General features: G+C 61.8%; 1 protein-coding gene and 1 long non-coding RNA gene across 7 annotated transcripts in view; one reads left to right on the top strand and one right to left on the bottom strand.

The window, feature by feature from the left end:
• Positions 1–24,041, bottom strand: part of PKD1 (polycystin 1, transient receptor potential channel interacting) — a 47,939-nt gene that overhangs the window by 4,330 nt on the left and 19,568 nt on the right. Inside the window, exons 9-39 of one of the 6 annotated variants that reach the window (XM_030925043.1) lie at positions 23,656–23,782; positions 23,053–23,300; positions 21,837–22,586; positions 20,825–20,956; positions 20,313–20,488; positions 19,865–19,998; positions 15,788–19,407; positions 15,419–15,568; positions 14,367–14,510; positions 13,960–14,239; positions 13,659–13,872; positions 13,432–13,591; positions 12,757–12,909; positions 12,076–12,220; positions 10,858–11,478; positions 10,428–10,584; positions 10,005–10,257; positions 9,685–9,880; positions 8,028–8,198; positions 7,798–7,941; positions 7,494–7,704; positions 7,277–7,403; positions 5,451–5,567; positions 5,309–5,361; positions 4,903–5,084; positions 4,731–4,824; positions 1,273–1,391; positions 992–1,194; positions 721–915; positions 417–500; positions 123–262 (exon numbers count right to left, since the gene is read on the bottom strand). In XM_030925043.1, the coding sequence (XP_030780903.1) occupies positions 123–262; positions 417–500; positions 721–915; positions 992–1,194; positions 1,273–1,391; positions 4,731–4,824; positions 4,903–5,084; positions 5,309–5,361; positions 5,451–5,567; positions 7,277–7,403; positions 7,494–7,704; positions 7,798–7,941; positions 8,028–8,198; positions 9,685–9,880; positions 10,005–10,257; positions 10,428–10,584; positions 10,858–11,478; positions 12,076–12,220; positions 12,757–12,909; positions 13,432–13,591; positions 13,659–13,872; positions 13,960–14,239; positions 14,367–14,510; positions 15,419–15,568; positions 15,788–19,407; positions 19,865–19,998; positions 20,313–20,488; positions 20,825–20,956; positions 21,837–22,586; positions 23,053–23,300; positions 23,656–23,782 (9,500 nt within the window). Of the gene's footprint in view, positions 1–122; positions 263–416; positions 916–991; positions 1,195–1,272; positions 1,392–4,730; positions 4,825–4,902; positions 5,085–5,308; positions 5,362–5,450; positions 5,568–7,276; positions 7,404–7,493; positions 7,705–7,797; positions 7,942–8,027; positions 8,199–9,684; positions 9,881–10,004; positions 10,258–10,427; positions 10,585–10,857; positions 11,479–12,075; positions 12,221–12,756; positions 12,910–13,431; positions 13,592–13,658; positions 13,873–13,959; positions 14,240–14,366; positions 14,511–15,418; positions 15,569–15,787; positions 19,408–19,864; positions 19,999–20,312; positions 20,489–20,824; positions 20,957–21,836; positions 22,587–23,052; positions 23,301–23,655; positions 23,783–24,041 lie in introns of those variants that run through there. The other 5 variants (XM_030925044.1, XM_030925048.1, XM_030925045.1 and 2 more) reach the window with 5 other exon arrangements.
• Positions 12,833–14,492, top strand: LOC115895234. Its single transcript, XR_004055432.1, has 3 exons — positions 12,833–13,068; positions 13,421–14,222; positions 14,461–14,492. It is a non-coding gene; the product is annotated as an uncharacterized LOC115895234 (long non-coding RNA).

Genomic DNA, 24,041 nt, shown 5'->3' with positions numbered 1-24,041 from the left:
CACCGACCTCCAGTTCTGGCAACCAAAAAGGTATCTACATATTTCCACGTCCCCTAGGATCTAGCTGGACTAAAGGCAAAACCAAAGCCCAGGAGACAGACCAGTGCACCGGGTGCCCGTACCGCGTGATGGCCAGGAAGGTCCGGCTGTGCAGTTCCTGCTTGATGGCGCTCTGCAGACGGTAGGCGTGCCCATGGCACGAGGCATCCCCATAGCTGGCCAGCAGCGTCACCAGCAGAAAAAGCATGTACACCAGGAGGCTCTGGTGGACAGGGGGCCCTATGGTCAGCCTGGCTCCAGCCCAGCCTGGCCCCAGCCCAGTGACAGCAGGGCTTTGGCCACAGCTGGAGCCCCCACAGCTACGGCAGGTGCAGCTGCAGGAAGGTGAGCTGGCAGGGGGCGCCCCAAGACTTTACCTGGCTAAGTAACGGCAGCACACACCCTGCCCGGGACCCCACCTGGGGGCAGACACACAGGCCACTGCAGCGGTGCTTAGGGGCCTTCAGGGTGAGACAGGAGTGGGCATTGGAGCTGGGCCCTGGCAGGGACTGGGGCAGCAAGTGGAGGGCACAGGGTAGGAGGGAGTCCGGGCAGAGGCTGCAGAGCCTTGAACCCCCAAGGGCCTTCTGGGTGAGGAAAGGGGGACGAGAGTGTCCCGTGTACATGGGTGGGAGGTGGGAGAAAGGAAGTGGAGGTGGCACAGGCCGCACCCGGGCTCACCCGCAGCATGCCGTGTAGCCTCTTGACCTTTCGGGCTTCCTCCTTGGCCAGGAAGAGTGCAAAGCCGTGGGGGGGGCGTACGCGGGGCACACGTGCGCTCACAGGCGTCACAGCCGGGCTCTCCACCAGGGTGTCATCTTCATCAGGGTGCAGCCGCTTGGCCACCAGTGAGAAGTACAGTGCTTCCAGCAAGACCTGGGGAGGGGGTGGCTTCAGAGGGGTCCCCCATGTTGGAGGCCTGCAGCATACCCCTGACAGCCCCCTCACTCACCTTCAGCGGCTCCCAGCCGAGGAATGAAGCCAGGAAGCTGGTGGTGCTGGACAGGAGCCATGCAACACTCACACCCGGGGGGAAGCCAACACCCACCCACCCTGAGACAGCCACAGCCACAGCCACCAGGAGCAGGCTGAACCCGTGGGCCAGGGAGGTGCACCAGGCCGGCAGCAGGCGCTTCCGCAGACCCTCCACCAGTCCTGGGAAAGCAGAGACAGACCTGTGACAGGCAACTAACAGGGAGGGGCTGGGGGCATCCCGGGCCTACGCAAGCGCACCTGTCCTGGAGAGCCTCGCTGCCTGGGGCCGTTCCCAGGTCAGGCCCGGGCTCGGCGGCCCCAGCTCGCCCAGCCTCTGCAGCTCCAGCATCTCTGTCTTCTCCCCAGGAGTGCTGGACCTGGGGGACACGGTGGGCCGTGAATTCATTACGGCTTCCAGGAGGCAGTGGCAACCAAGCCCATGCTAATCTGGGCGGGCAGTTTCTTGAGCCTCTCGGGTCATGGGGTCCCCCCACAAAGAGACGGAAGACCCTACCCCAAATGAGAGTGGGAGTGGTGCTAGGAGCCAGGAAACCAAGAGCCACTCCAGGCGCCAAAGCCAGGTGTCTGCCTGTGTCCCTCTCCCACTCACTTTCTGCTGATAAACCCATCGCCCACAGCCTGACCAGCCACCCCTACAGCCACACACGGCCTTCCAGGACGTGACAGGCCCCCCTCAACCCTGCAAACTATGACTGGGTCTCGACCATCCAACGAGCATCTCCACAATCTAGAGGCCAGTGTGTCTCTCCCATGCAGTTTTATGGCCTAAAATTTATTTTTGGACAAGGAAACATATAAATGCCTTTCAAATCCCAAGTGTATAGGGCTCCCTGGGGCCAGAGATCTGCTTGTGTTTCCAGGAGCCAATAACCACCACCGAGGCTGTGCCACTGCATCAGGGCACCATTCTGACATGCCCAGTCCCAGAGCTGCTAGAGAAGAGGTACGGAGGCAGCAAAGATGCATGAGGGGGAGGACGAGACCAACTGCGACACGCTGAGTCATAGGCTCCCTGGGCGCTCTCCCGCACCTGTGCCCTGGTCAGCCCATCACCGAAAGAACCACCTGACCCGGGGGCCGCACTGCACTGACTGCTTCCTGTTTTGCTGCCTCTCAGAGGATAAAAGGCACTCTTGGCTGGGCGCGGTGGCTCAGGCCTGTAATCCCAGCACTTCAGGTGGCTGAGGAAGGAGGATCACTTGAGCTTAGGAGTTGGAGACAGTGAGACCCTGTCCCTACAAAAAATTAAAAAATGACCCAGCCTCAACTTAGCCAGGCGCGGTGGCTCACGCCTGTAATCCCAGCATTGTGGGAGGCCAAGGTGGGTGGATCAAAAGGTGAGGAATTCAAGACCAGCATGGCCAAGATGGTGAAACCCCATCTCTACTAAAAACACACACAAAAATTAGCCGGCTGTGGTGACGGGCGCCTGTAATCCTAGCTACTTGGGAGGTTGAGGCAGAGAACTGCTTGAACCTGGGAGGCAGAGTTTGCAGTGAGCCGAGATCGTGCCACTGCACTCCAGTCTGGGCGACAGAGTGAGACTCTGTCTCAAAAAATTAAAAATAAAAAATGACCCAGTTTCAACTATTCCTTTATAGCAACACAAATGACTCGGTCTGACTCAGGGAGCAGGCTCTTGCTGGCAGAGATGGAGAATGGCTGACAGGGAGGCATGGGGTGGCCAGGAATGCCAGAGCAGAGGTGCCGCCAGGACAGAGGGTGCAGGCCCAGGCACAGGGAAGGCCATGCTCTGCATTGGGAAAGGAGCCACGGGATGTGCTGGAGGCTGGAGTGAGGAAGGATGCAGAGGGGTCCAGGATGAACCCAAGCCTCTGACCTGGTCAGCCCGAAGCACTGTCTGAGCAAGGGACAGCCAAGGGTTGAAAAAGCCGGGAGGGCGAGGGCCACGTGCTCTGTGTGACTGTGGAGTCTGAGCTGCCACCAGAAATCCCCGCAGAAGCAATGAATCTGGATTTCACAAAGAGCTGTGGGCTGCTCAGCTGGTAGTGACTACCCCTGGATTTCCCCATACTCTGTATTTTTAAAACCGACTGGTAATTTATTCATAAAGATGCCCTCATGTCATGGTTATCTGCCTTTTGTAAATCAGGAAGTTTTCCTTTTTGTCTGAGTCCACGGGCAGTTCATACCTCTTTAGTTCCTAGTTGCTTGACAATGAGAAGCACTCAAAGGAATAACACATAAATCAAAATAGACGTGGATGGAAAAGCCACGCACCACTTAGTGCCAGGGATATGTTCTGAGAAATGTGTCATTAGGTAATTCTGTTGCTGTGCAAATGTCTCAGGGTGTAGTTACCCAAACCCAGACACCGCAGCCCCTGCGCATGCGGGCCCTGTGGTGTGGCCTGTGGCTCCAGGACTCCGCACCTGCACCGCCTGCCACCGCACTGAACCCTGCAGGCAGCTGCAGCGTGACGGCAGGGCCGTGTGCGCCTCAGCGCACCTGAGCACAGGAGGGCACGGCAGAGCCCGGGGTCGCATGTATGTGTGGTGCACTATACCAAAGGGTGGATGCGCATGACTGCATACAAGGTCTCCATATGACCCTTTGTTGATAGGTTGGAAAACAACCAAGAAATTGAGAAAAAAAAATTTTTTTTGAGATGGAGCTTCGCTCTTCTGTGGCCCAGGCTGGAGTGCCATGGCGCAATCTCGGCTCACTGCAGCCTCAGCCTCCCGGGTTCAATCGATTCTCCTGATTACAGGTGCCCACCACCACGTTTGGCTACTATTTTGAATTTTTAGCAGAGATGGGGTTTTGCCATGTTGGCTAGGCTGGTCTCAAACTCCTGACTTCAGGTGATCTGCCCACCTTGGCCTCCCAAAGTGCTGGGATTACAGGCATGAGCCACTATGCCCGGCTAATTCTGCATTTTTAGTAAAGATGGGGTTTCTCCATGTTGGTCAGGCTGGTCTTAAACTCCCAAGCCCAGGTGCTCTGCCCGCCTCAGTCTCCCAAAGTGCTGGGATTACAAAGGTGAGCCACCACGCACAGTCCTTTTTTTTTTTTTTTTTGAGACAGAGTCACACTCTGTCGCCCACGCTGAAGTACAGTGACACAATCTCAGCTCACTACAACCTCCACCTCCCAGGTTCAATCGATTATCCTGCCTCAGTCTCCCAAGTAGCTGGGACTACAGGCACCTGCCACCATGCCTGGCCAATTTTTTGTATTTTTAGTAGAGACGGGGTTTCGCCATGTTGGCCAGACTGGTCTTGAACTGCTGACCTCAGGTGATCCGCCCACCTCGGCCTCCCAAAGTGCTGGGATTACAGGCATGAGCCACTGCGCCCAGCCAAGAAATTCTTTAAAATACAAATAATCAAAAATGGTCTCAAAAAGAAAAAAATGGGGTATTTAAAAACCTACCCATAATTTCTCACTGCTCTGAGACCAAAATAAAAATGTGGCTCCGGCCAGCCTCACACAGGAGCCTTTCTGCTCCTCCAAAGCTCCATGCACCTGCTCCTTCCCTAGAGGGAAGGTTCTCACGCCCTGGAGGATCCTATGAGGCTCTTTCCACAGACAACAAGCCAAAGGTTCAGAGAAGTGAAGTGGTGCAACCACAGCCCCCAGCCCACCCCAACCACCCCAGGGACCACGGCTGCCTGGCCTGAGTCCCAGCCCCTCCTCTGGCATCACCCCTCCCCCGAGAGCCGGGCACTCACAGGCTGGTGAGCAGGTCCGTTTCCATGTGGGTGTCTTGGGTGGGGGCCGGGCTGCTGACCCCTTTGGCAAGGACCTGCTGCATCAGGTCTTCATCTAGAGACATAGGAGGCACTGGGTGGGCCCAGCTTGCGCAGGTGAGCTTCAGAGCCCCCTCCTCTCACCCCAGCTCACCTGATGCTGAGGATTTCGCAGGCGAGTAGGGGCTGGCCAGGGAGAAGCCGTCCTCCTCCGGGCCCAGCCCATGGCCCGTCTGGCCCCGTGCCAGCTGCCGTGGGTTGCTGCCCACAATGGACGGGTCGCTGAGCAGGTCCGGCCAACTGAGCGTTCCCTCGCTGGAGGGCCAGCACACCAGGCTGCAGGTGGCGTGGGTCAGCAAGGTGCCAGGGGATGTGTCACCCATGCACCGCACCCCCGTCCAGTCACGCATGGACATGCTGGGCTTCTGAGCAAACCCGCTCCCAGGTGGTGTGACCACATGGAGCCATAGACACCCAGCAAGGACATGCAGCCCGCACACCCCTGGCACTCCAGACACAGTGACCTGCACCAGGGCTCAAGGTTGCTCTAGGAAACCCACCTCTTAGAATCATCCAGAAATAAGTTACTCTTCATCTGTCCAGCAAAGGCCTGCTAAGAGATGCACAGTGTCTTTAGTCCAAGCTGCCCCAAGATGACAGGATCCCCAGCCCAGCCTGGGACCCCCCCAGTGGAGCCCTCACCTCAGCGTGGAGCCCTGGGAATGTGAGGAAGGAGCTGTCCAGCACGGATGAGTCCAGGCAGCTGTCGATGTCCAGCACCTGCTGCCTGGCAGGCGTGGGGCTCAGGCCCCCAGCCACCTGCAGGATAAGGGCAGTGGTCAGAGGGCAGCAGCTCAGACCTGCTCAGGACAGGGATGAGAAGCCACCTCCTCAGCAGACAGGGCAGAGCCCAGTGCCATCCGACAGAATGTTCTAGAATGGTGGTTATATGTGACATCTCCACTGTCCGTGATGGCAGCCCCTTGCAACGTGTGCTACTGAGCACTTGACAGGCGACTGGTGCAGCTAAGGAACAGAGTTTTAAATTTCATTTATTATTTTTAGACAGAGTCTCACTCTGTCAGCCAGGCTGGAGCGCAGTGGCGCAATCTCAGCTCACTGGAACCTTCACATCCCACATTCAAGCGATTGTCCTGCCTCAGCCTCCTGAGTAGCTGGGATTACAGGTGCCTGCCACGATACCCAGCTGATTTTTTGTATTTTTAGCAGAGATGGGGTTTCACCGTGCTGGCCAGGCTGGTTTGAACTCCTGACCTCAAGTGATCTGCTGGCCTCAGCCTCCCAAAGTGCTGGGATTACAAGTGTGAGCCACCATGCCCGGCCATCATTTCATTTTAATTAACTTAAATATGAGCAGCCACATGTGGCCACCAGTTCCTGCCATGGACTCAGGAACAACCCCTCCTGGTCGCAGCACATGCGCCTTCTCTGTGTGCTGCTGGGGTTGGTTTGCATGTGACCTGTTGAGGAACCCCATGTGTGTATTCCTAAGGGGTGCAGCCTACCATTTCTGTATGAATGGGAAGAGTTCCCACCTGCTGTATTTCTTGGAAAGAGTGTGTGAAGGATTGGTGTTAATTCTTCTTCAACTGTTTAGAATAATTATATACTGAAGGCTCTGAGCCTGGGCTTCTCTTTGCGGGAATTTCTTTTTTTTTTTTTTTTGAGACGGAGTCTCGCTCTGTGGCCCAGGCTGGAGTGCAGTGGCCGGATCTCAGCTCACTGCAAGCTCCGCCTCCCAGGTTTACGCCATTCTCCTGCCTCAGCCTCCCGACCAGCTGGGACTACAGGCGCCCGCCACCTCGCCCGGCTAGTTTTTTTGCATTTTTTAGTAGAGACGGGGTTTCACCGTGTTAGCCAGGATGGTCTCGATCTCCTGACCTCATGATCCGCCCATCTCGGCCTCCCAAAGTGCTGGGATTACAGGCTTGAGCCACCGCGCCCGGCTAGGGAATTTCTTTTTTTTCTTTTTTTTCTTTTTTTTTTTTATGTTTTATACAGATGGGGTCTGCCCAGGCTGGTCTCAAACTCCTGGACTAAGATCCGCCCACCTCAGCCTCCTGAAGTGCTGGGATTACAGGCGTGAGCCACCGTGCCCAGCCAGTGGGAGGTTTCTAAGGGACTGACTCGGCCTCTTCACTTGCTGTAGATGTACTGAGATTTTCTTCTGAAGAGCGTTTCGGAAGCGTGCGCAGCTGTGTGCTCGCTTCTTCTGAGTTCTCTGGTGTGCTGCTGTGCAGTTGTCCGTACCATGGGCTTAGGTTCTGTTAACGTCTGCAGGGTTGGCAGTGAAGTGCCCTCGTTCTTTCATGATTCTGGCATCTGAGTCTTCTCTCTTTCTCCCTGGTCGGTCTAGCTAAGGCTGCTCAAGTGTGTTGACCCTTCCCGAGAGCCAGCCTTTGGTGGGCACCTTTCCCTCTGGCTGCAGTACTGGAGAGTAGCCCTGGGCGTGGTGCGGAGGCCCAGGCTCCCTTCTCAGTACTCCCGGGTCCCCAGCCCCAGCCCACCTTGCTCCGGGACATCCGGAAGAGAAAGAGGACGGCCAGGTAGATGGGATAGACAACCACGCTGGACACCAGGCCAACAGCAACTGTGTCGACACTCAGCGGGCGCAGCCTGGACACACGCCCCGCGCTGTGTGGAGGAGAGGAGGCCACACAGGTGAGGCTGAGGGGCAGGAAGGGCTGGGCAGGAAGAGGCTGTCCCGACCCCTACGGCACCCACCTGTAGGTAGAGTCTCCAACAGCCCCGTACCACATGGCGTTGGCGCCCAGGAAGAGGCAGATGAGGAGGACGCAGCAGGTGGCCCTCTGGATGCGGGTGAAGCGGCTGCGAGGTGGCCGGTCCCATATGGAGAGCCAGATGTGCTTGTCAAAGAAGCCGCGCTGCAGCTCAGCCACCAGCAGGCGCCGGAAGCGCAATAGGGCTGCGTCGCCTGGGGGCAGGGAGGGCCCAGCTGCAGGAGGCCTTGGGGCAGGACCACCCCGCCCAACCTCCCACACAGCAGGAACATGGAACGAGACCTTACTCGCCGCCAGCACCTCCTTCTCCACTAGGCCCCCGTTGGCCTCCGTCTCCACCGACAGCCAGTCATTGACCAGGAAGAAGGCACTGCGGGCTGTCTGCAGGTCCTTGACAATGACGTGCTGCAGGAACCAGGCGGGGCTGAGCCCTGCAGAGGTGCAGGAGGGAGGTCAAGCTCGCGGGGCACCCCAATGCGGGGGCAGAGAGGCAGAGCTCCGCAGGGTCTACACAGACCTTTGTTGTCGTGCCACACTCGGATCTTCCACACACTGCCCAGGCTGTGCGGGGTGGCGATCTGGAAGATGTCCAGGCTGTTGCGGTGGAAGGCTCTATCACCGTCCAGGTGCCGGTGGCCGCTCCGGCTGTCCACCCCATACAGCATGATACCCACATGGGCCGTGGTACCTAGGGAGCAAGAGGGAGGGGTGGGAGGCTCTGTCTGCTGCCCAACACGTGTAGCATCCCAGGCAAGTCGTCTCAGCTTTGGCCTCTGTGCACTCAAGATGCCGCATGGGCAGTCAAGGCTTTACACAGCTCTGCCACACATGAGGGGCTGCGGTTACTGCAGTTTGTCCAATAAACAGCAAGGCCGCAAGGACATAATTAAATTACACGGAGAGAACTGTAACTTGTGACATGCAAACACGGCTGCACACATCTCAGTCCACACCACAACCAGTGAACCCCCGCTGCACACCCATCCACGCCTGTCACACCACAACCAGTGACCCACGCCACACACCCGTCCCTCAGTTCATGCAGAGACTACAAAGCGTGAAGCTGTGTCCCCTCCTTCTCTCCCAGTGACAGACCCAGGTGACAATTTTTTTTTTTTTTTTTTTTTGAGACAGAGTCTTGCTCTGTTGCCCAGGCTGGAGTGCGGTGGTGTGATCTCAGCTCACTGCAAGTCCCGCCTCCCGGGTTCACGCCATTCTCCTGCCTCAGTCTCCTGAGGAGCTGGGACTATAGGCACCCGCCACCTCGCCCAGATAATTTTTTGTATTTTTTAGTAGAAACAGGCTTTCACTGTGTTAGCCAGGATGGTCTCGATCTCCTGACCTTGTGATCTGCCCGCCTCGGCCTCCCAAAGTGCTGGGATGACAGGCGTGAGCCACCGTGCCCGGCCAACAGTTTTAAAAAGTAGGTAATCAAAACAAAGAACTGGCCAACGAAGACGAAACCACAGCACTGAGATTAAAAATGGGAACACAGCCGGGTGTGGTGGCTCATGCCTGTCATCCCAGCACTTTGGCAGGCCGAGGCAGGCGGATCACCTGAGGTCAGGAGTTTGTGACCAGCCTGGCTGACATGGTGAAAAATTAGCTGGGCGTGGTGGCGGGCGCCTGTAGTCCCAGCTACTCAGGAGGCTGAGGCAGGAGAATCGCTTAAACCCGGGAGCTGGAAGTTGCAGTGAGCCCAGATCACGTCACTGCATTCCAGCCTGGACAACAGAGCAAGACTCCGTCTCCAAAAAAGACAAAAACAAACAAAAACAAAAAGGTTATTGAAGAAACAGCCACGGGGAGGCTCTGTCTGAGAGACGAGCTATGCAGTCAGGATCGTGGGTGGATGCAGTCTCCTGCAGTGGTAGCAATGCTCACCTCTGCGCAGGCTCAGCTCATGTCACTTGTGGGGCCACGCTGCTATGCAAAACGTGGGCTGCCCACCCTGATTGATTGGCACCTACTTCCACCTAGGAGCTGTCCTAGTTCTCAGAGACAGTGAGTGCCCATGAGCTCATTCCCAGGATTAACACATGAGCCCTTCACACAGCACTGCAAAAACTGCCTTGTTCTGATGCCTGCGACGAGACTCACTCCCAGAGGGTGCAACCCGCACAGCCAGTGAGAGCAGGGGAGGCCCTGCCATCCCGCTGCGCCCGCTCACTCACCTGAGCCCCGGCCCCAGCCTGTCTTGACGAGGATCTCGTACTTGAAACGGCCCCGCTGCCCACAGAAGGGGATGGCGCGGCCCCGGCTGGCATCCAGCTGGTCCAGCTTGTGCAGGATGGCGGCCATGACCGCGTAGGTCACCAGGCACACAGCGCATGTCAGCATGACGATGTAGTTTACACCCGCTGTCGGCTCCTATGAGGACATGGCCGCCAGGCCCAGGAGGTCACGTGCAAGCGGCGCCTTCTCAAGATAGAGCCGAGCCCACCCAGGCCCTCCTCAACCCTGCAAAGGCTCCCAGGAGCACGGGGCCACTCACAGGAAAGACAAAGCGGACATGGCTTGGAGGCACGAAGAGGCTGGCGCCGAAGGCGGTGAGGTGGCGGGTGAGGCAGACGGCCTGGTGGGGTGAGGTCTCCTCCAGGGGCAACAGCCCCTCTGTCCTCCACACCATGTCCTCCTCGCTGAAGTACTGGCACAGGGACGTGTACAGGCCCACGGACACCTCCAGCGCAGACCAGCGGAAGTGGCTGGTGAGGTTCAGATGGTAACTCCCCGCCTGCTCTCCAGTCCTGGGCGAGGAAGGGGCAGTGGAACTGAGCTCAGGCTCCACCAGGTCAGATGTCAGGGGCCCAGAGTCCATGCCTGGTCCAGTCCCCTCGCTGCTTGCTGTTCCCATAGGGCCAGCAACCCGGGCAAAGCTGACCTATGATGCCCTGCCAGGCCAGCCCACAGAGCTCACCCTGGGGCAATGAAGAAGGTATAGGGCCGGTGGTCGGCACCCTCCAGTGACTCTGGGCGGATTCTCCTGCTGGCTGAGCAGTTGTGCTCATTGGGCCGGGGCTCCGAGTGCAGGTAGACTGCCAGGTAGGGCTCAGGTTCCTCAGACAGGTAGCGGCCTGGGGGCAGCACATGCAGGTCAGACGCCCACCAGGAAGCTCAACCACCCGGGGGACACCCGCGACAGCCCTCCTGAGTCCGCCTGCTGCCATGGGCCTGAAAGGCCACAGGAGCCTCTGCGCCAGAGCTGGCACCTGCTTCTCCGTGGCCCCCAGCAGTCCATGAAGCAGAGAGCAGATTTCACCAGAAACACCCAGGCAGGCACTATGAGAAATGCCTTCCCCTCAAGAACAAGGCCAGGGGGCCGCGTGCGCCCCGCCCGCTGCACGCACCGTCCAGCAGCGTATAGTTGAGCTGCAGGTGCAGCCCGGCCGCAGGGTTGCTGCTGTCCAGGGTGACCACAGCACCGACGGAGGCCTGGGGCTGGACCACAACGGAATCGGCGGAGCTGCGCTGGCCCTTGGCAGCCCAGTCTGAGTTGTTGGGCACCTTCACAGTGATGGCGCGCTCTGAGGCCAGCCGCTCAATGGGGATCTGGGCGCCAGCCTGTGTCTGGAAGGCCATTGAGGCCACCTTGGTGGAGACGGTGTAGTTGCTGATATAGCCGAAGGGAAAGGGATTGGAGTCCACCAGAAAGATGAGCTGCACCACGTCGCTGAGGTTGGCCAGGGCCCCACTGAAGGCCTCAGGAATGGAGAAGTGGCAGCCAGGCCCTGGGGCACCGCCATAGCACAGGAGGCTCCGCGGGTCTGAGCGCTTGCCCTGGGCCACAATCTCCTCGCCCGCCAGTGTCAGGGGCTCCTCGTTGAGGACGCGGGAGCGCATGAGGATGCGCATGAGGGCGGAGGTCAGGTTGTAGGCCTGGGACGCCACCATCTGTGATGGTGACTCGGTCCCCAGCTCTGAGGGCTGTGGCCCCCACACGTCCGAGCTGGCCAGGTGGATGAGGTCGCCTGCAGACGGGTGTAAGGTCAGTGCAGGGAGAGGCAGGCAGAGGGTGGGGGCAGGCAGAAAAGGGAGCCGGAAAATGGGGGCTAGGGGAAAGGGGGAGCCAGAGGGTGGGGGCTGGGAAAAAGGGGGAACCTGATGGGGCAGAGAGGGAGGTGCAGGCAGAAGGAAGGGGGAAGCTGGAGAGAGGTTGGGGGATGGGGAGGGGGAAGGGGATAGGGATGAGGATGAGGGTGAGGGAGATGATAGGGAGAGGTAGGAAGAAGGAAGGAAAAGGGTAGAGAGAGGAGAAAGGGGAGAAGGAGGAGCAGGGACAAAGGGAGGGGAAGGGGGATAAGGGGAATGGAATGGACAAGGGGAGGGGGAGGATGGGGGAATGGAGAAGGGGGAGAGAATGGAGAAAAGGGATGGGATAGGGAAGGGGGAGGGGGAGGAGAATGGGAATGGGGGAAGGGAATGAGAATGGGAATCACGGAAAGGGGAGGGGGACAAAGATGGGATGGGGCAAGGGCGAGGTGGTTGGGGGGAGGAGGGAGGCGGAGAAAAGGGTGGTGTGGGGCGGAGAGATGGTGTGGCATGGTGTGGAGCACAGGCAGCGGCACCTGTGATGTTGAGGATGCTGTCTCCAATGGCGGTGGGCGTCACGGTGCCCGCAGTGGTCTCTGCCTGCAGGATGCGCATCATGGCCTCCAGCTTGTGCAGCGTCTGCTTCAGGCATGAGCGGCATACGAGCTCCCTGCTGGGACCCTGTGTGGAGCCGACAGTGTCCAGCGCCGCTCTTAGGCCCACTCCTTGCACACACCCTCCTCTCTACATGTGTCCTCACCTGGCTCCTACCCCCAGCCCTGCAGCTGGAGAGCCCGCCTGACTGGACCCCCACAGCCTCCCTATTAAGCATCTCCTGGGGCTCCGCCTGACCCAGGGCCTCTACTCAGGGCCTACGTGATGCAGTCCACCGGCCACACAGGGCACCTCTTCACACAAGTCAGAGAGAAGGGGGAGAAGGGAGGAGGGGAGGGCACAGAGCAGCATCTTCCCGGCCCCTCCCCACAACTGGGCCCCTCTTTACACCCTGGGTCCCCTGAAAGGCACCCTGGGTTCACGCAGGACAGCAGAACGGCTGAGGCTACTGAGGCAGGTCAGAGACCGAGGAAGGTCACAGCAGGAAGGAGCCCAGGCTGGGAGGCTCAGCTCCTCGGCCAAGCTGCCCGTCCACCCTGGGGGGCTGAACCCAGTGCCCTGGCAGGCATGCAGGGTGGGGTGGGCACGCGAGGCCGTCCTACCATGGACTGGGCCAGCGCAGCAGCGATCTGCTGGATGTCATCCACAGTGTGGACCCGCAGGGACACCAGGGTCTGCGTGACGTTCTTGCGTATCTGGGCTCGGCTCTGCCGCTCGTGCTCGGGCTCTGCCGCCACGTCCAGGGCCTGCTCATACTGGGGCAGGCAGGGGGCACAGCAAGCTGTCAGCAGGGCAGGAGGCCGGCAGGAGGCCAGCATGTGCCCACCACTCCCGGGGTGCAGTTACGCGCTGGATGCTGTGTGATGTGGGCACTGACCCGTGACACTGAGCTGTTTCTTCATGGGCAAAACAGGGTAAGCACAGGAGCCCTCCTGGGAGCAGGGGGCGCATTGCGGAAAGCAGGCACAGGGGAGGGTGGCTGCTGGGAGCAGGGGCGCATTGCGGAAAGCAGGCACAGGGGAGGGTGGCTGCTGGGAGCAGGGGCGCATTGCGGAAAGCAGGCACAGGGGAGGGTGGCTGCTGGGAGCAGGGGCGCATTGCGGAAAGCAGGCACAGGGGAGGGTGGCTGCTGGGAGCAGAGGGTGCTGCTTCAGGGTCACTGGGATTTGTCTGTGGGGCCCAGGGTGAGCCCTCCGCAAGGCTCCAGGCAGGGGGACAGGTCTTGGTCCCCAGCACCTGTGTGGCAGATATGAGATTCCCTCCCAGCCTGCACTCACCTCATTCAGCACAGTGACCAGGGCCAGGGAGTACTCGATGACATGTTGGGGGTCAGCCTGCCGCAGCAGCCCCGGGAGCACACTGGCCGTGAGTCCATGCAGCCAGACTGTAAGCCCCGTTGTGCTACCGTTGGGCTCTGGGAGGGCGATGGCCAGAGACCTGCGAGTGGAGGGGGGTGGGTGAGCAGGTGGCAGTCTCAGGGGCGCCCCCCCACGGCCTGGCTCACCTGTTGAGGGCGACCACAGCGGCTCCCAGCTGGTCCTGCACCACCACGGCCAGGCCCACCTCGAAGTGTGGCCCGAAACCCGGGGGCAGCACGGCTCCGTAGCTGGAGAGACTGCCCTTGTAGACACAGAACTCCTCGCAGTGGCCTTGGCGACAGCGCTGCAGCAGCAGGGCATACAGCAGGGGGGCGCCAGCATCCTCCGCGTCATGCCAGCCTGAGGGACCCCACAGCATCACAGAAGGGCTCCGCAGCGTCACAGTCGGGGGATCCCACCGCGCCCCCCACGCAGGCTTGCACTCACCTGTGCATTCGAAGTGCACCTTGGTGGTGAGGGCGTGCACGTTACCTAGCGGGAAGAGGCGGCACGAGCCCCCCAACGGTGGGCGGTTGGGGGACAGGCGGATGGAGGCACAGCCCTCCTCTTCGCCAGATTGGCCCAGCACTGTGAGCGTGAAGGTGTATCCCTCGCCATCCCGCAGCACGCCCCGCCGCAGCACCAGTCGCATGCCTGCGCTGCCCGTGGAGGTGGTGGTCTCATCCAGCACCAGCGTCTTGTTACTGAAGGTACGTGCCGCCCAGCGCTGCAGCCAGGAGAGGTGGTGAGTGGGCGGAACCCTCTGCCCTGTCAGCCTCGCTTCTACCTGCAGGTCCCGCCCCCTTGGCCATGGGACCCACCCCCACCCCGCACACGCCCTGGGCAACACTCACCCCTCGCTTGGAGCCGCTGCTGCAGTTGAGGCAGCGGCCCTCCAGGTACACATAGGAGCTGCGGCTCACTTCATACACAGCCTGTGCCTTGCAGGACACGCACTCCAAGGACACAATGGGCACCCGACCACTCCGGATCAGCACCTGGGGATGGAGTGGGGTTACCTCCGACACAGGTCTACTCGGCCTGCTGGAAGGTCTAGGGGACCCGTGGAGGATGCTGCTCCCAAACTCCAGGTTTCCCAGGGGCCTGGCCACCGCCTATGAGCTCAGCCCCTCCCAGGATGCTCATCCGGTTTTCCACCTCCCAACCCGGGTGGCGGAAGGGCGTACACAGGGCAGAGGACACCAGGGTGTGTGTTCTGGTGTCCTGGACCCAGTTGGAGCCTGGCAACAGGCAAGCAATGCTCACTGAGGGCCCCTGAGGGGTGCATGTGGGAAGGGACGTGCGTATGGGCCTGACCCACAGATTCCTGCAGCCCTGGGCCAGGGCCTGGGTCAGCAGGCTGAGCCAGGATGGAACCTGCTCCCATGCCCTCCCCTCAGACGACCCCTCTGGGCAGGCCCCTAATCAGGCTAGCTGAGGAAAGCAGGGCCTGGGGAACAGACACCTGCTCTGGAGCACCAGCAGGCCCCACCTGACAGCAGCAGGAGCGGCTGCCATGGGCTCAGGGTCACCAAGCCTCCTGGCTGGTCCAGAGAGGGGAGCACGAGGGTGAGAACCGGCCCACCGCATCCAGGAACAGGGACATGGGCTGGGGACAGTGACTGCATCCAGGGTGGGAAGGGGCTCTTTGGTTGGTGGTGTTGGGCGACTGTGTGGCTTTTACCAATTACTAGAGCGTGTGTAGCTTGAAGATTGTACATGGAGCTGTGACAGGTATGGAAAGAAGCAAAGCAGAAGCAGGCTGTTGTGTTAAACAGAATTTGTATCAAAAACAAAGTTAAGGGAGAGCGTACGGCCTCTGCGAGCACTAAAATACAGAAAACAGTGGATGAGCAGGGATGCTGGGCTGTCTGAGGTGTGTGACCAAGGGGCAGGCGGCACCTACTGTCTGGTTGGTGGCCTCCTCCTTGCGGCCGGCCTTCCACACGGTGAGGCTGAAGGTGTATTCCACACCGGCCGCCAGCCGTTCCCGTGGAATGGTGACCATGCTGCTCCCGCGGGGCCCAAAGTTCAGGGCACACCCGCCAGCCTCCCTCTGCAGGCCAAGAACAAGGGGCGACGCGGCATGAGAGCCCCACCCAGTCTCAAAGCAGAGCCCAGCCCAGTGGACGGCTCGGGAGATCCTCTCCCCATGCTGGGATAGGGCCCGCCAGGCACTGAGGACGGGCCAGCCCTGGTGATGTGATGGTTGTTCTCTGGGCTTGTGCATATGGGCGGGTGAGGGGCAGGGAGGACGGCCCTGCAACGCGCTGACCTGTGTCGAAGCCACACAGGCCCAGTGGAAACTGAGTGGTGTCTGGTCGCCATCCTCCAGGTTGGGGTCGTAGGACTCGCTCCCATCCAGCACCAGGTCCTGTGTGTCTGACCACACGCGGTACGAGCCACCCTCAATAATGGGCACCAGGCGCTCGGGGGCCACCGTCACGTTGGCCTGGATGCTCCGTGCCAGTGGCGTGTCCCCAAATGACACGACAAACACAAAGCAGTAGTGCCCCACAGGCAGCACCAGCCGCGGCAGCACCAGCTGAGGCCGGCTCACGTCCACGCCAGGCAGAGACACACGGGTTGGGCGCCCTGGCCGCTGGCAGCTGGCGGTGCGGTACACCTCCCAGCGGTACTCGGTCTGGTAGGTGACGCAGTCGCGCAGGTCAACGTGGGCCTCCAGGTAGTTGCGCTGTGAGCGCCGCATCAGCACCTGCAGGGGCAGGACCACGTCCACCTCTGGCTCCCGGCAGGCCAGCACCTGGACAGTCACCGTGGCCTGCGCCACGAAGAAGCTCACGAGGTTGGAGGCGTTCACCTGCACGCGGTAGTCCCCAGGCCTCAGGTAGCAGTGCTCGGCCCGGGGCTCATCTGTGTCCTGCCCCGGGGCCCCGTCCCCAAAATCCCAGTGGTAGGCCACGCGCCGGGGGCTGGGGCTGGTGGCAGCCTCAAACCATGCCGAGCGGTTAGTGAAGCAGGGGCCGCTCCGCAGGGCCACATACTGGACGGTGTCCTGGACCTCCAGCACCAGTGTGCGGTTCTCACTGCCCAGGGCATTGAAGGCGCGCACCTGGATCTCCAGCAGCCCCGCAGCCACGGGCGTGTAGGTGACGTCGCGGCCCGACAGGATGACCAGTGAGTCGCCCTGGACCTTCTGCAGCGAGAAGTACCAGGCGTAGGCGACCCGAGAACCGCGCTGCACGCGGGCTGTGAAGTTCCTCTCAGTGCCTGTGGCGATGCCAGGCTCGCAGCAGTTGGGCACCTGCAGCCCGCTCACAGCCTCCAGCACCACGATGCGCACCTGCGCCTGGGCCCAGCTCACGTGGTTTTCACCCTGCACGCTCACCACGTGGTCTCCGACACGGGGGAAGCTGTGGGAGAAACGGGGCCCGGGGAGCACCGCTGGGCTGGCCCCACCGACCTGCAGGCGGAAGGTGACGGCCGAGCCGGCAGCCAGCAGGATCTGAAAATGGACAAGCTGCCCGGGCGCCACTACCTTGCTGCTGGCCCACAGCACCAGGCCCACGATGGGGTCCTCCACCGTGAGGTTGTGTGTGGCTGAGACCCAGCTGACTGCGTTGGAGGCGTTGAGCTGGACGGAGAAGGTGCCAGCATCCGGGAAGACCATAGTGACGTGAGGGCCACGCTTGCTGCTGCCGCCGGGTACAGCCCAGCACCAGCTCACATTGGTGCCCGTGGCCAGCTGCCCCCAGAAGGGCACAGAGGACCCAGCCGCCACGAAGCTACCTCCCGACTCACCGGCCCTGATGCTGAGGCCATTCACAGGCACCTGCACGCCCACTTCCACGGTGGCGCTGGCTGAGCCCAGCGGGTTCCCTGCTGTGACAGTGACCAAGTGCAGGCCAGGCGCGGGGAAGCTGTGGGTGGTAAATGGCTCAGGGGTCTCCCAGCTCAACCCCTCCTCTAAGGACCAAGTGTATAAGACACCACTGCCACCAGCCAGCTCGGCACTGAGGGTGACGCTTGTGTTGACGGCAGCTGGGTTCGGGGAGGCGGCCACCTTCAGCCACCCCACAGGCTCCACGAAGTCCACATTGCAGTCGGCCCAGGCGCTGCCCAGCATGTTGGTGGCCCGCAGCTGCACGTGGTAGGTGCCGGCCTCGAGCGCGGTGAGCGAGAAGCCTTTGCCGCTGCCGGCCAGGGCCGGGCCCCTATCCCACCAAGCAGTCCAGCTGTAGGAGATGTTGGTGCCATCCTTGACCACAGCCTGTAGCTGTACCGTGTGGTTGGTGGGGAAGTAGCTGCCACAGCCCACTACCTGCAGCCCCTCTATGAGCTGCAGGACGTAGACGAAGATGCTGTCCTGGGCAGAGCCCACCTCGTTCTCAGCCGTGACGATGATACTGAAGGTGCCCACGGAGCGGAAGGTATAAGAGATAGTAGGGCCCCCAGGGATGGGTGTGCAGCGGTCACAGAGCACCCAGGAATAGCGCACATCACTGCCGGCCTCCAGCGAGGTGCTGAAGCTCACGCTCCCATTCAGGGGCACCACCGTGCGGCTGGCGTTGACAACCAGCCCCCGCACACGCCGCTTCACTGTCACATTGAGCCAGGCCTCACTGCGGCTCACCTCATTCCAGCCGGCCACCCTGACGGTGAAGTCACCTATGCTGTTGTAAGCGTGGGTGACCTCCGGACCCTCCAGCCGCCCACCGTCCCCCAGATCCCACAGGTAGCTGGCGGGGTGCCCACGGCCGACAGCAGAGAACAGGTATGGCTGCTGCAGCTCCAGCATGAGGGAGCTATTGACCTTGATGTCCGTGACCACCACAGGCTCCTGCACCTCCACCAGGGCTGAGTCATTGGCAGCAGAGACATTGTTGGACGCGGTGACTGTCACAAGATAGGAGCCTGGGTCTCGGTAAGTGAACGTCACCTCGGGGCCCCCAACACGGGCGGGGGCCGCTTCCTCGGTGCCAAAGTCCCAGGTGTAGCGGTAGGGGAATGGGGGCCAGACACATGCCATGAGCCGGACCTCGTCCCCGAGCTGCACAAACTGCCTCTCTGGCTGCAGGGTGACGTTGCCCACCTCCGGCTCCACGCAGATGCTGGTGAAGTAATGCGCCTTGTTCACACGGCTCGACAGCACGAGCGCCAGGGGGAACGTGCCGCTCCGCGTGAAGTTGTGCGTCACCGTAGGGCGCCCCTGCACGGTTGTGTTGGAGGAGCCGTCCCCAAAGGTCCAGTCAAAGAGGTAGTGGGCTGGGTTCCCGGTGACGTAGGCCGTAAGCCGCGCGTCGGGCTGCGTGGGGATGCAGGCAGCGGGCTCGATGCGCAGCACCTCCAGGACGAAGACCAGCACGTGCAGGCTCCGGGCCAGGTGGCCGGCAGGGCTGGCTGCAGCCACAGTCACTGTACAGTTCTGCGCCCGCAGGTACACATGCTCCACTGTGTCCTCGGGGCCCGATAGCACGGTGCCGTCCCCCATGTCGAAGGTCCACGTGATGTCATCGCCAGTCTGCACCGCAGCGCTGACCACCACGGGGGCTCCCTGCTCCACGGCCAGGCTCATGTCCACGCTGAGCCCACGGAGCTCCTCAAAAACACGCACATCTGCCTGGGCCAGCGCGCTGCTCACTGTGTTGTTGACCTCCAGGTGCACACAGTAGGTGCCCCTCGAGGCGTAGGTGTGGTTGGCAGCCGGCTGGCTCTGGGTCAGGACAGGGGAGCTGTCTCCGAAGTCCCACGTGTAAAGAACACCTCCAGGTGAGGGCAGCGGGTGTGGGTAGAAGGTGATGGGCCGGCCGGCCACCAGGACACTGTCGCTCACACCCACAGCCATGGAGGGCAGGGCGGCACGCACGCTCACAGGCACCTGCTGCGTCAGGTTCTCGAAGGCATTAGATGTCAGCACGGTCAGGATGTACTCACCTGTGGGGACAGGCCCAAGTGGGGCGGCCGTGGCACCCCCACCCGCTCCCTACCCGCTTGGCAGAAGTCCCCGCCTGAGGAGCCCGGGGTGAACGGCTGCACCTGTGGCCCAGCCCTAAGGGTCCCAGGTTCCCAGGCCATGTGCGGGATGGAGCACAGGTGCGGCAGCACTGAGGGCTACCAGGTGAGGACAGCGCCACCTCCAAGTACAGCTGCTCTCAGGGCAGCAGAGCAGCAAGAGCCAGGCCCAGGGAGCAGTTCAGGGGGCCCAGCTTCCCTGTCCAGTCCCCCAGTGCCTGGCCCCTCCCTCACCCCAGTAAGGGCCTAAGCCATCAGCCCAGGTGGAGTCACAGTGAGGGCTGCTGGGGAGGAAGGGGGGCGGGTTGACTGGGGGGTTGGGGGGTGCCCATGCTCAGGGCCTGAAAGGCAGCAGCCCCCTCACCCCCTCATCCCTCACCTGGGGCAGCGTAGGTGTGCGTGACATTGTGCTCCACCAGCACCTGGGCCACTGAGGGGTCTGGAACTGGGAAGGACTCGTTGTACGGAGGCTGGAACTGGTGGAGGGCCTGCTCCCCATCCCCAAAGGTCCACCTGCCACGGCGGTGGGAGGCAGTGAGTGGACCAGGACAGGGGTGCGCGGTGGCGGGGCAGGGATGCTTAGGACCCAGCCAAGGCTCCACCCTGCAGTCATGCCCTGGGCCTCTGTTCAGGGCCCACCAGGCTGTGCTGAGGCCTCTCCCCACTCCCGTGCAGCCTCAAGGGAGGGCTCCTGTGCACCCAGTACCTCCCAACAGACGGAAACTGAGGCTCAGAAAAGCAGCCCCCTGGCGGGGGATCCCTCAGCTGAGACTGGGGCTGGGACAAGACCCTGGTGCCCACCCCCAACCAGCCCCCGAGTCACTCACAGGAAGGCCACCTCCACAGCTGAGTCCACCAGCACGCCTGCCGTCAGTGCCAGTGTGGCATTGGGGGGCAGCACGGCCGGCACTGTGGAGACCCACAGGCCCTGCATCCTGTTCATCCGCTCCACAGTGACATTGTAGTTCACAGTGACGTTGCTCACATGGTTGGAGGCCGTCAGCTGCAGGGACAGGCATCAGTGGGCACAGACGGCAGGTGAGAGGCCCGGCCCTGCTTGGCGTCCCTCCCTCCACTCACCCACAGCCACGGCAGCGTCCTCAGGCAGCAGAAAGCAGAGCAGAAAGCAGAGGTGAAGGTGGAGCCCGCCCCAAACCCATCCCATCCCGCCCCGCCCCGCCCCACCCCATCTCCTCCCCTCCCCACGCCCCCACCCCATCCCCTCCCCTCCCCATCCCTTTCCTTCCCCTCACACCCCAGCCCATCCCCTCCCCATCCCTTCCCTTCCCCTCACACCCCAGCCCCATCCCCTCCCCTCCCCACCCCCCCGCCCACCTACTGAGAGCTTGAAGACCGCTGCGCTCTGATAAATGACATTGAAGACTACGTTCTGGAAGGTCAGGGACTGCTTGTCGTTGATGGTCCACCGGAAGACCACGTCCGAGCCGGCCTCCACCACGGGGCTGTACCTCTGCAGGGGTACTAGTGTCAGCCTGGACTCTGTGGAGGACTGCTCTGCCCTTGGCCTGTCGCCTCCTGGACACACCTCCCATTGGGCTGGAGAGTCCCACGCAGGGCACAGAGTGGAGGAGGTGCTCGGGGCTCTGCATGCCATGGGAGCCAAGCCTAGACGGGGGCACTGACTATCCAGCTCTCCAACCAGCCACATTGTACTACTGATGCCTCAACCAATCTGTGCCTCAGTTTCCCCATCTGTAAAGCAGACCTAGTACCAGCTACAAAGAGTCACCCTCTCTCTGAGTCCTCTCAGACCCCCCTGGGGCTCCTGCCCCACCTCCTCAACCACAGAGCTCGGAGCAGTGAGGGGAGGCACATGGGCCTCAGAGACAGGACCCACATCGGCTGACAGAACCCAGGATAGGCTGCACAGGTCACGCCGGGGCCATCAGAAACGGCCCCTCCCAAGGCCCCTGGAGACAGCCCTGTGCCGCATGTGCCCAGCATGGCAGCACCGCAGGCGGCCCGCAGTTTCCCATCAGAGGTTCAGTCTTCACCTCAAAAGCCACTCGCTTTAGACAGGCAAGAACACAGCAGAGGGTGTGACAGACTTGCGGGGGTTCGCGTGAGGTTGGGGGGTGGAGTTTTAAATTCATTTCGTGAAATGAGACGGTGGAATGTGTTAGCGGAGCCGCTGTGTGAGCTGCAACTTTCCAGGAATTTAGAGCCCACCAGGTAGCCTGAGGAGCCAGCCAGCAGGACCTGCCCAGGGCTGATGTCCCCAGTAACTGGGCTGCCGCTCTCACTGGGAAGCCAGGCGTAGCGCCCTGTGTGGGCACCCTGTCTGCGGGCACCTGCCTGGGGGCTGGTGGCAGAGCCTCAGCCGTACTCACCACTAGGACTCCCTGCAGCACACGAGCCTCAGGGCTGGGCGTGGCACGGAGGCCACAGATGGGCTCCTCTGCCGTCACCCGCAGGCTGAGGTTGGCCCGGCTGGCGCTGTTTTCTGCCACAACCTCCACCACGTGCTCCCCCTCACTGAGCCACGGCAGTGCTACCACTGAGAACTGGGTATCGTTGGTCTCCCAGGGGCAGCCAGGCAGGAGGGTGGCCACCAGGGCAGGGCAGGCAGCCTCAAAGCGGGCGCTGACATTGCCCCCAGGCCAGTGAGCCGTGGCCGTGGCGTTGGCACCAGAGTCCACCTGGAGCACCAAGGCTGAGCCATTGGTGGGCACGTAGAGGTGGCCGTTGCGGGGGGCAGGGTAGATGACCCGCAGCCCAGCCACTGGGGAGACCACGTTGAAGCTGCAGGACAGGTTATGCCTGGACACGCCATTGTCCACCTCTGCCCGGACCTCATAGCGCCCAGGCAGCCGCAGCCCAGCATTGGGCCTCAGGCCCAGCAGCACGGTGAGCTGTTCCGTGGCTGCCAGCAGCCGCAGGGCACAGGCAGGGCAGGCCCGAGTGCCCTCCAGCTGGGCTGGCAAGTGGGGCAGCCAGGCCGAGGCGTTGGCAGAGAGGTACAGGGCTTGGGGGTGGCCGGAAGCCGGCGAGCAGTGCAGGAGGGCGCCAGGGCCAGCGTCGTGCTGCAAGCCAACGAGGTCACCAGGGAGCATGAGGACATCCTGGCCATGGAGGGTGACCTGTGGCAAGGGAGGCAGGGCTGCATCATGTCCTCATGGTCATGGCCCGTGGACCCCTGCACGAGGGAGGAGGGTGGACAGGAAGGGCTCCCCACTTCGTCAGCCAGGCCTCAGGGAACTTCCCCACGGTGCTCATGACAGGGACAAGCAGGACAGCTGCGGACAGGGGGACACCAGGGGAGAGGACACAGGCCGAGATCTGGCAGGCAGGAAGGAACAGCTGTGCCAGGAGAGGGGACGAGGAGGCACAGCACGTGCCGAGAGCCCAGGTGAGAGCTTCTCCCATTGGGAGAGGAGCAAGGGCACTGCAGAGGTCGGAGGTTGGAGGTCAGAGGTTGGAGGTGGCAGGGACATGGGAGTGGCCTGCAGACTGGGTGCGTCTGGTGAGCAGACCCAGACCTTGGGCAGCAGACAAGAAGGTGGCCTGAGGAGATGCAGGGGACCGACTCAGGTCAGGGCCACACACCGAGTACTGCGCGGGGGGCCCCGCAGGAACAGAGAAGAGGAACTCTCTCCATAGCGCATAGAGGGCCCCAGGTAGCCCCGGCCCTGACGTGCAGCCATTGGCACCGGCCTGGGGGTGGCAGGAGGCGTCCAGCGGCACGCAGACATTGGCTGCAGGGCACCAGCGTCCCCCCGGCATGCACTCGGGGACCAGCTGGGTCCTGTTGTCCAGGGACCTGCTCTCAGGCTCGCTGCCGTTCTCCAGGGTCCCTGCGAAGAGGGGAGGGTGTTGGGGCCCTGATTCGCCCACAGGCCACCGTCAGAGCTGCCCACCTGCCTGCACTGGCAAGCCTGGCTTTGCTGTGAGAACAGGTCTCCCCGCCTGGGCAGCACTCCCAGCCCTGTGCTGCGTCCCTGCCTCCAGCCAGCTGACTGACCCAGGCCGGCCCCCAGGCAGGCCCGACCCGATCCATCCCCGGGACACCTGGAACGAGCTGGTGTCTCTGGAACTCCAGCTCTGTCCACCAGAGACAGGTGACCGCTCTGGTGGCCACGGGACAGGCAGACGTGAGAGCTCAAAGAGGCCACCCCGAGCCCTGTGGTGCCCACCACCCCAGAGTCCCACCTGCTGCGCTGAGGAGCCGGTACACCTGCAGTCGCAGCTGGGCAGGCCGCCGGAGCTCCTGGGTCCCAAATTCGGCTGTGGTGAGGAAGGCTTCATGGCTCAGACTCAGGCCCGGGAATACCATGACCTGGAGGGTAGGGGGCCGCCTCAGCTCCGCAAACTCCACCCCAGCCTGAAGCCCAGACTCCCCGACCCAAACTTCCCCAGAAAGAGGGGAAGGAAGGGAAGTGAGCCATCAGACCCCCACAGGCCATGCTCCTGCTGCTCACAAGGAAGACTCCGATGGAAACTGTCCATGGGCAGCAGGACCCCTGACCTGCCTTTCAGAAATAACTTGCAAGCACTCAGAGAAAAGGCCTGGGGGTAACATGAGTCAACACTTTCCT

This window comes from Rhinopithecus roxellana, chromosome 20, assembly GCF_007565055.1.
Source record: "Rhinopithecus roxellana isolate Shanxi Qingling chromosome 20, ASM756505v1, whole genome shotgun sequence".
NCBI classification, from domain to species: Eukaryota; Metazoa; Chordata; class Mammalia; order Primates; family Cercopithecidae; genus Rhinopithecus; species Rhinopithecus roxellana.
Note: the sequence above shows the minus strand (reverse complement) of the source record. Positions and strands in the feature narration are given on the sequence as shown.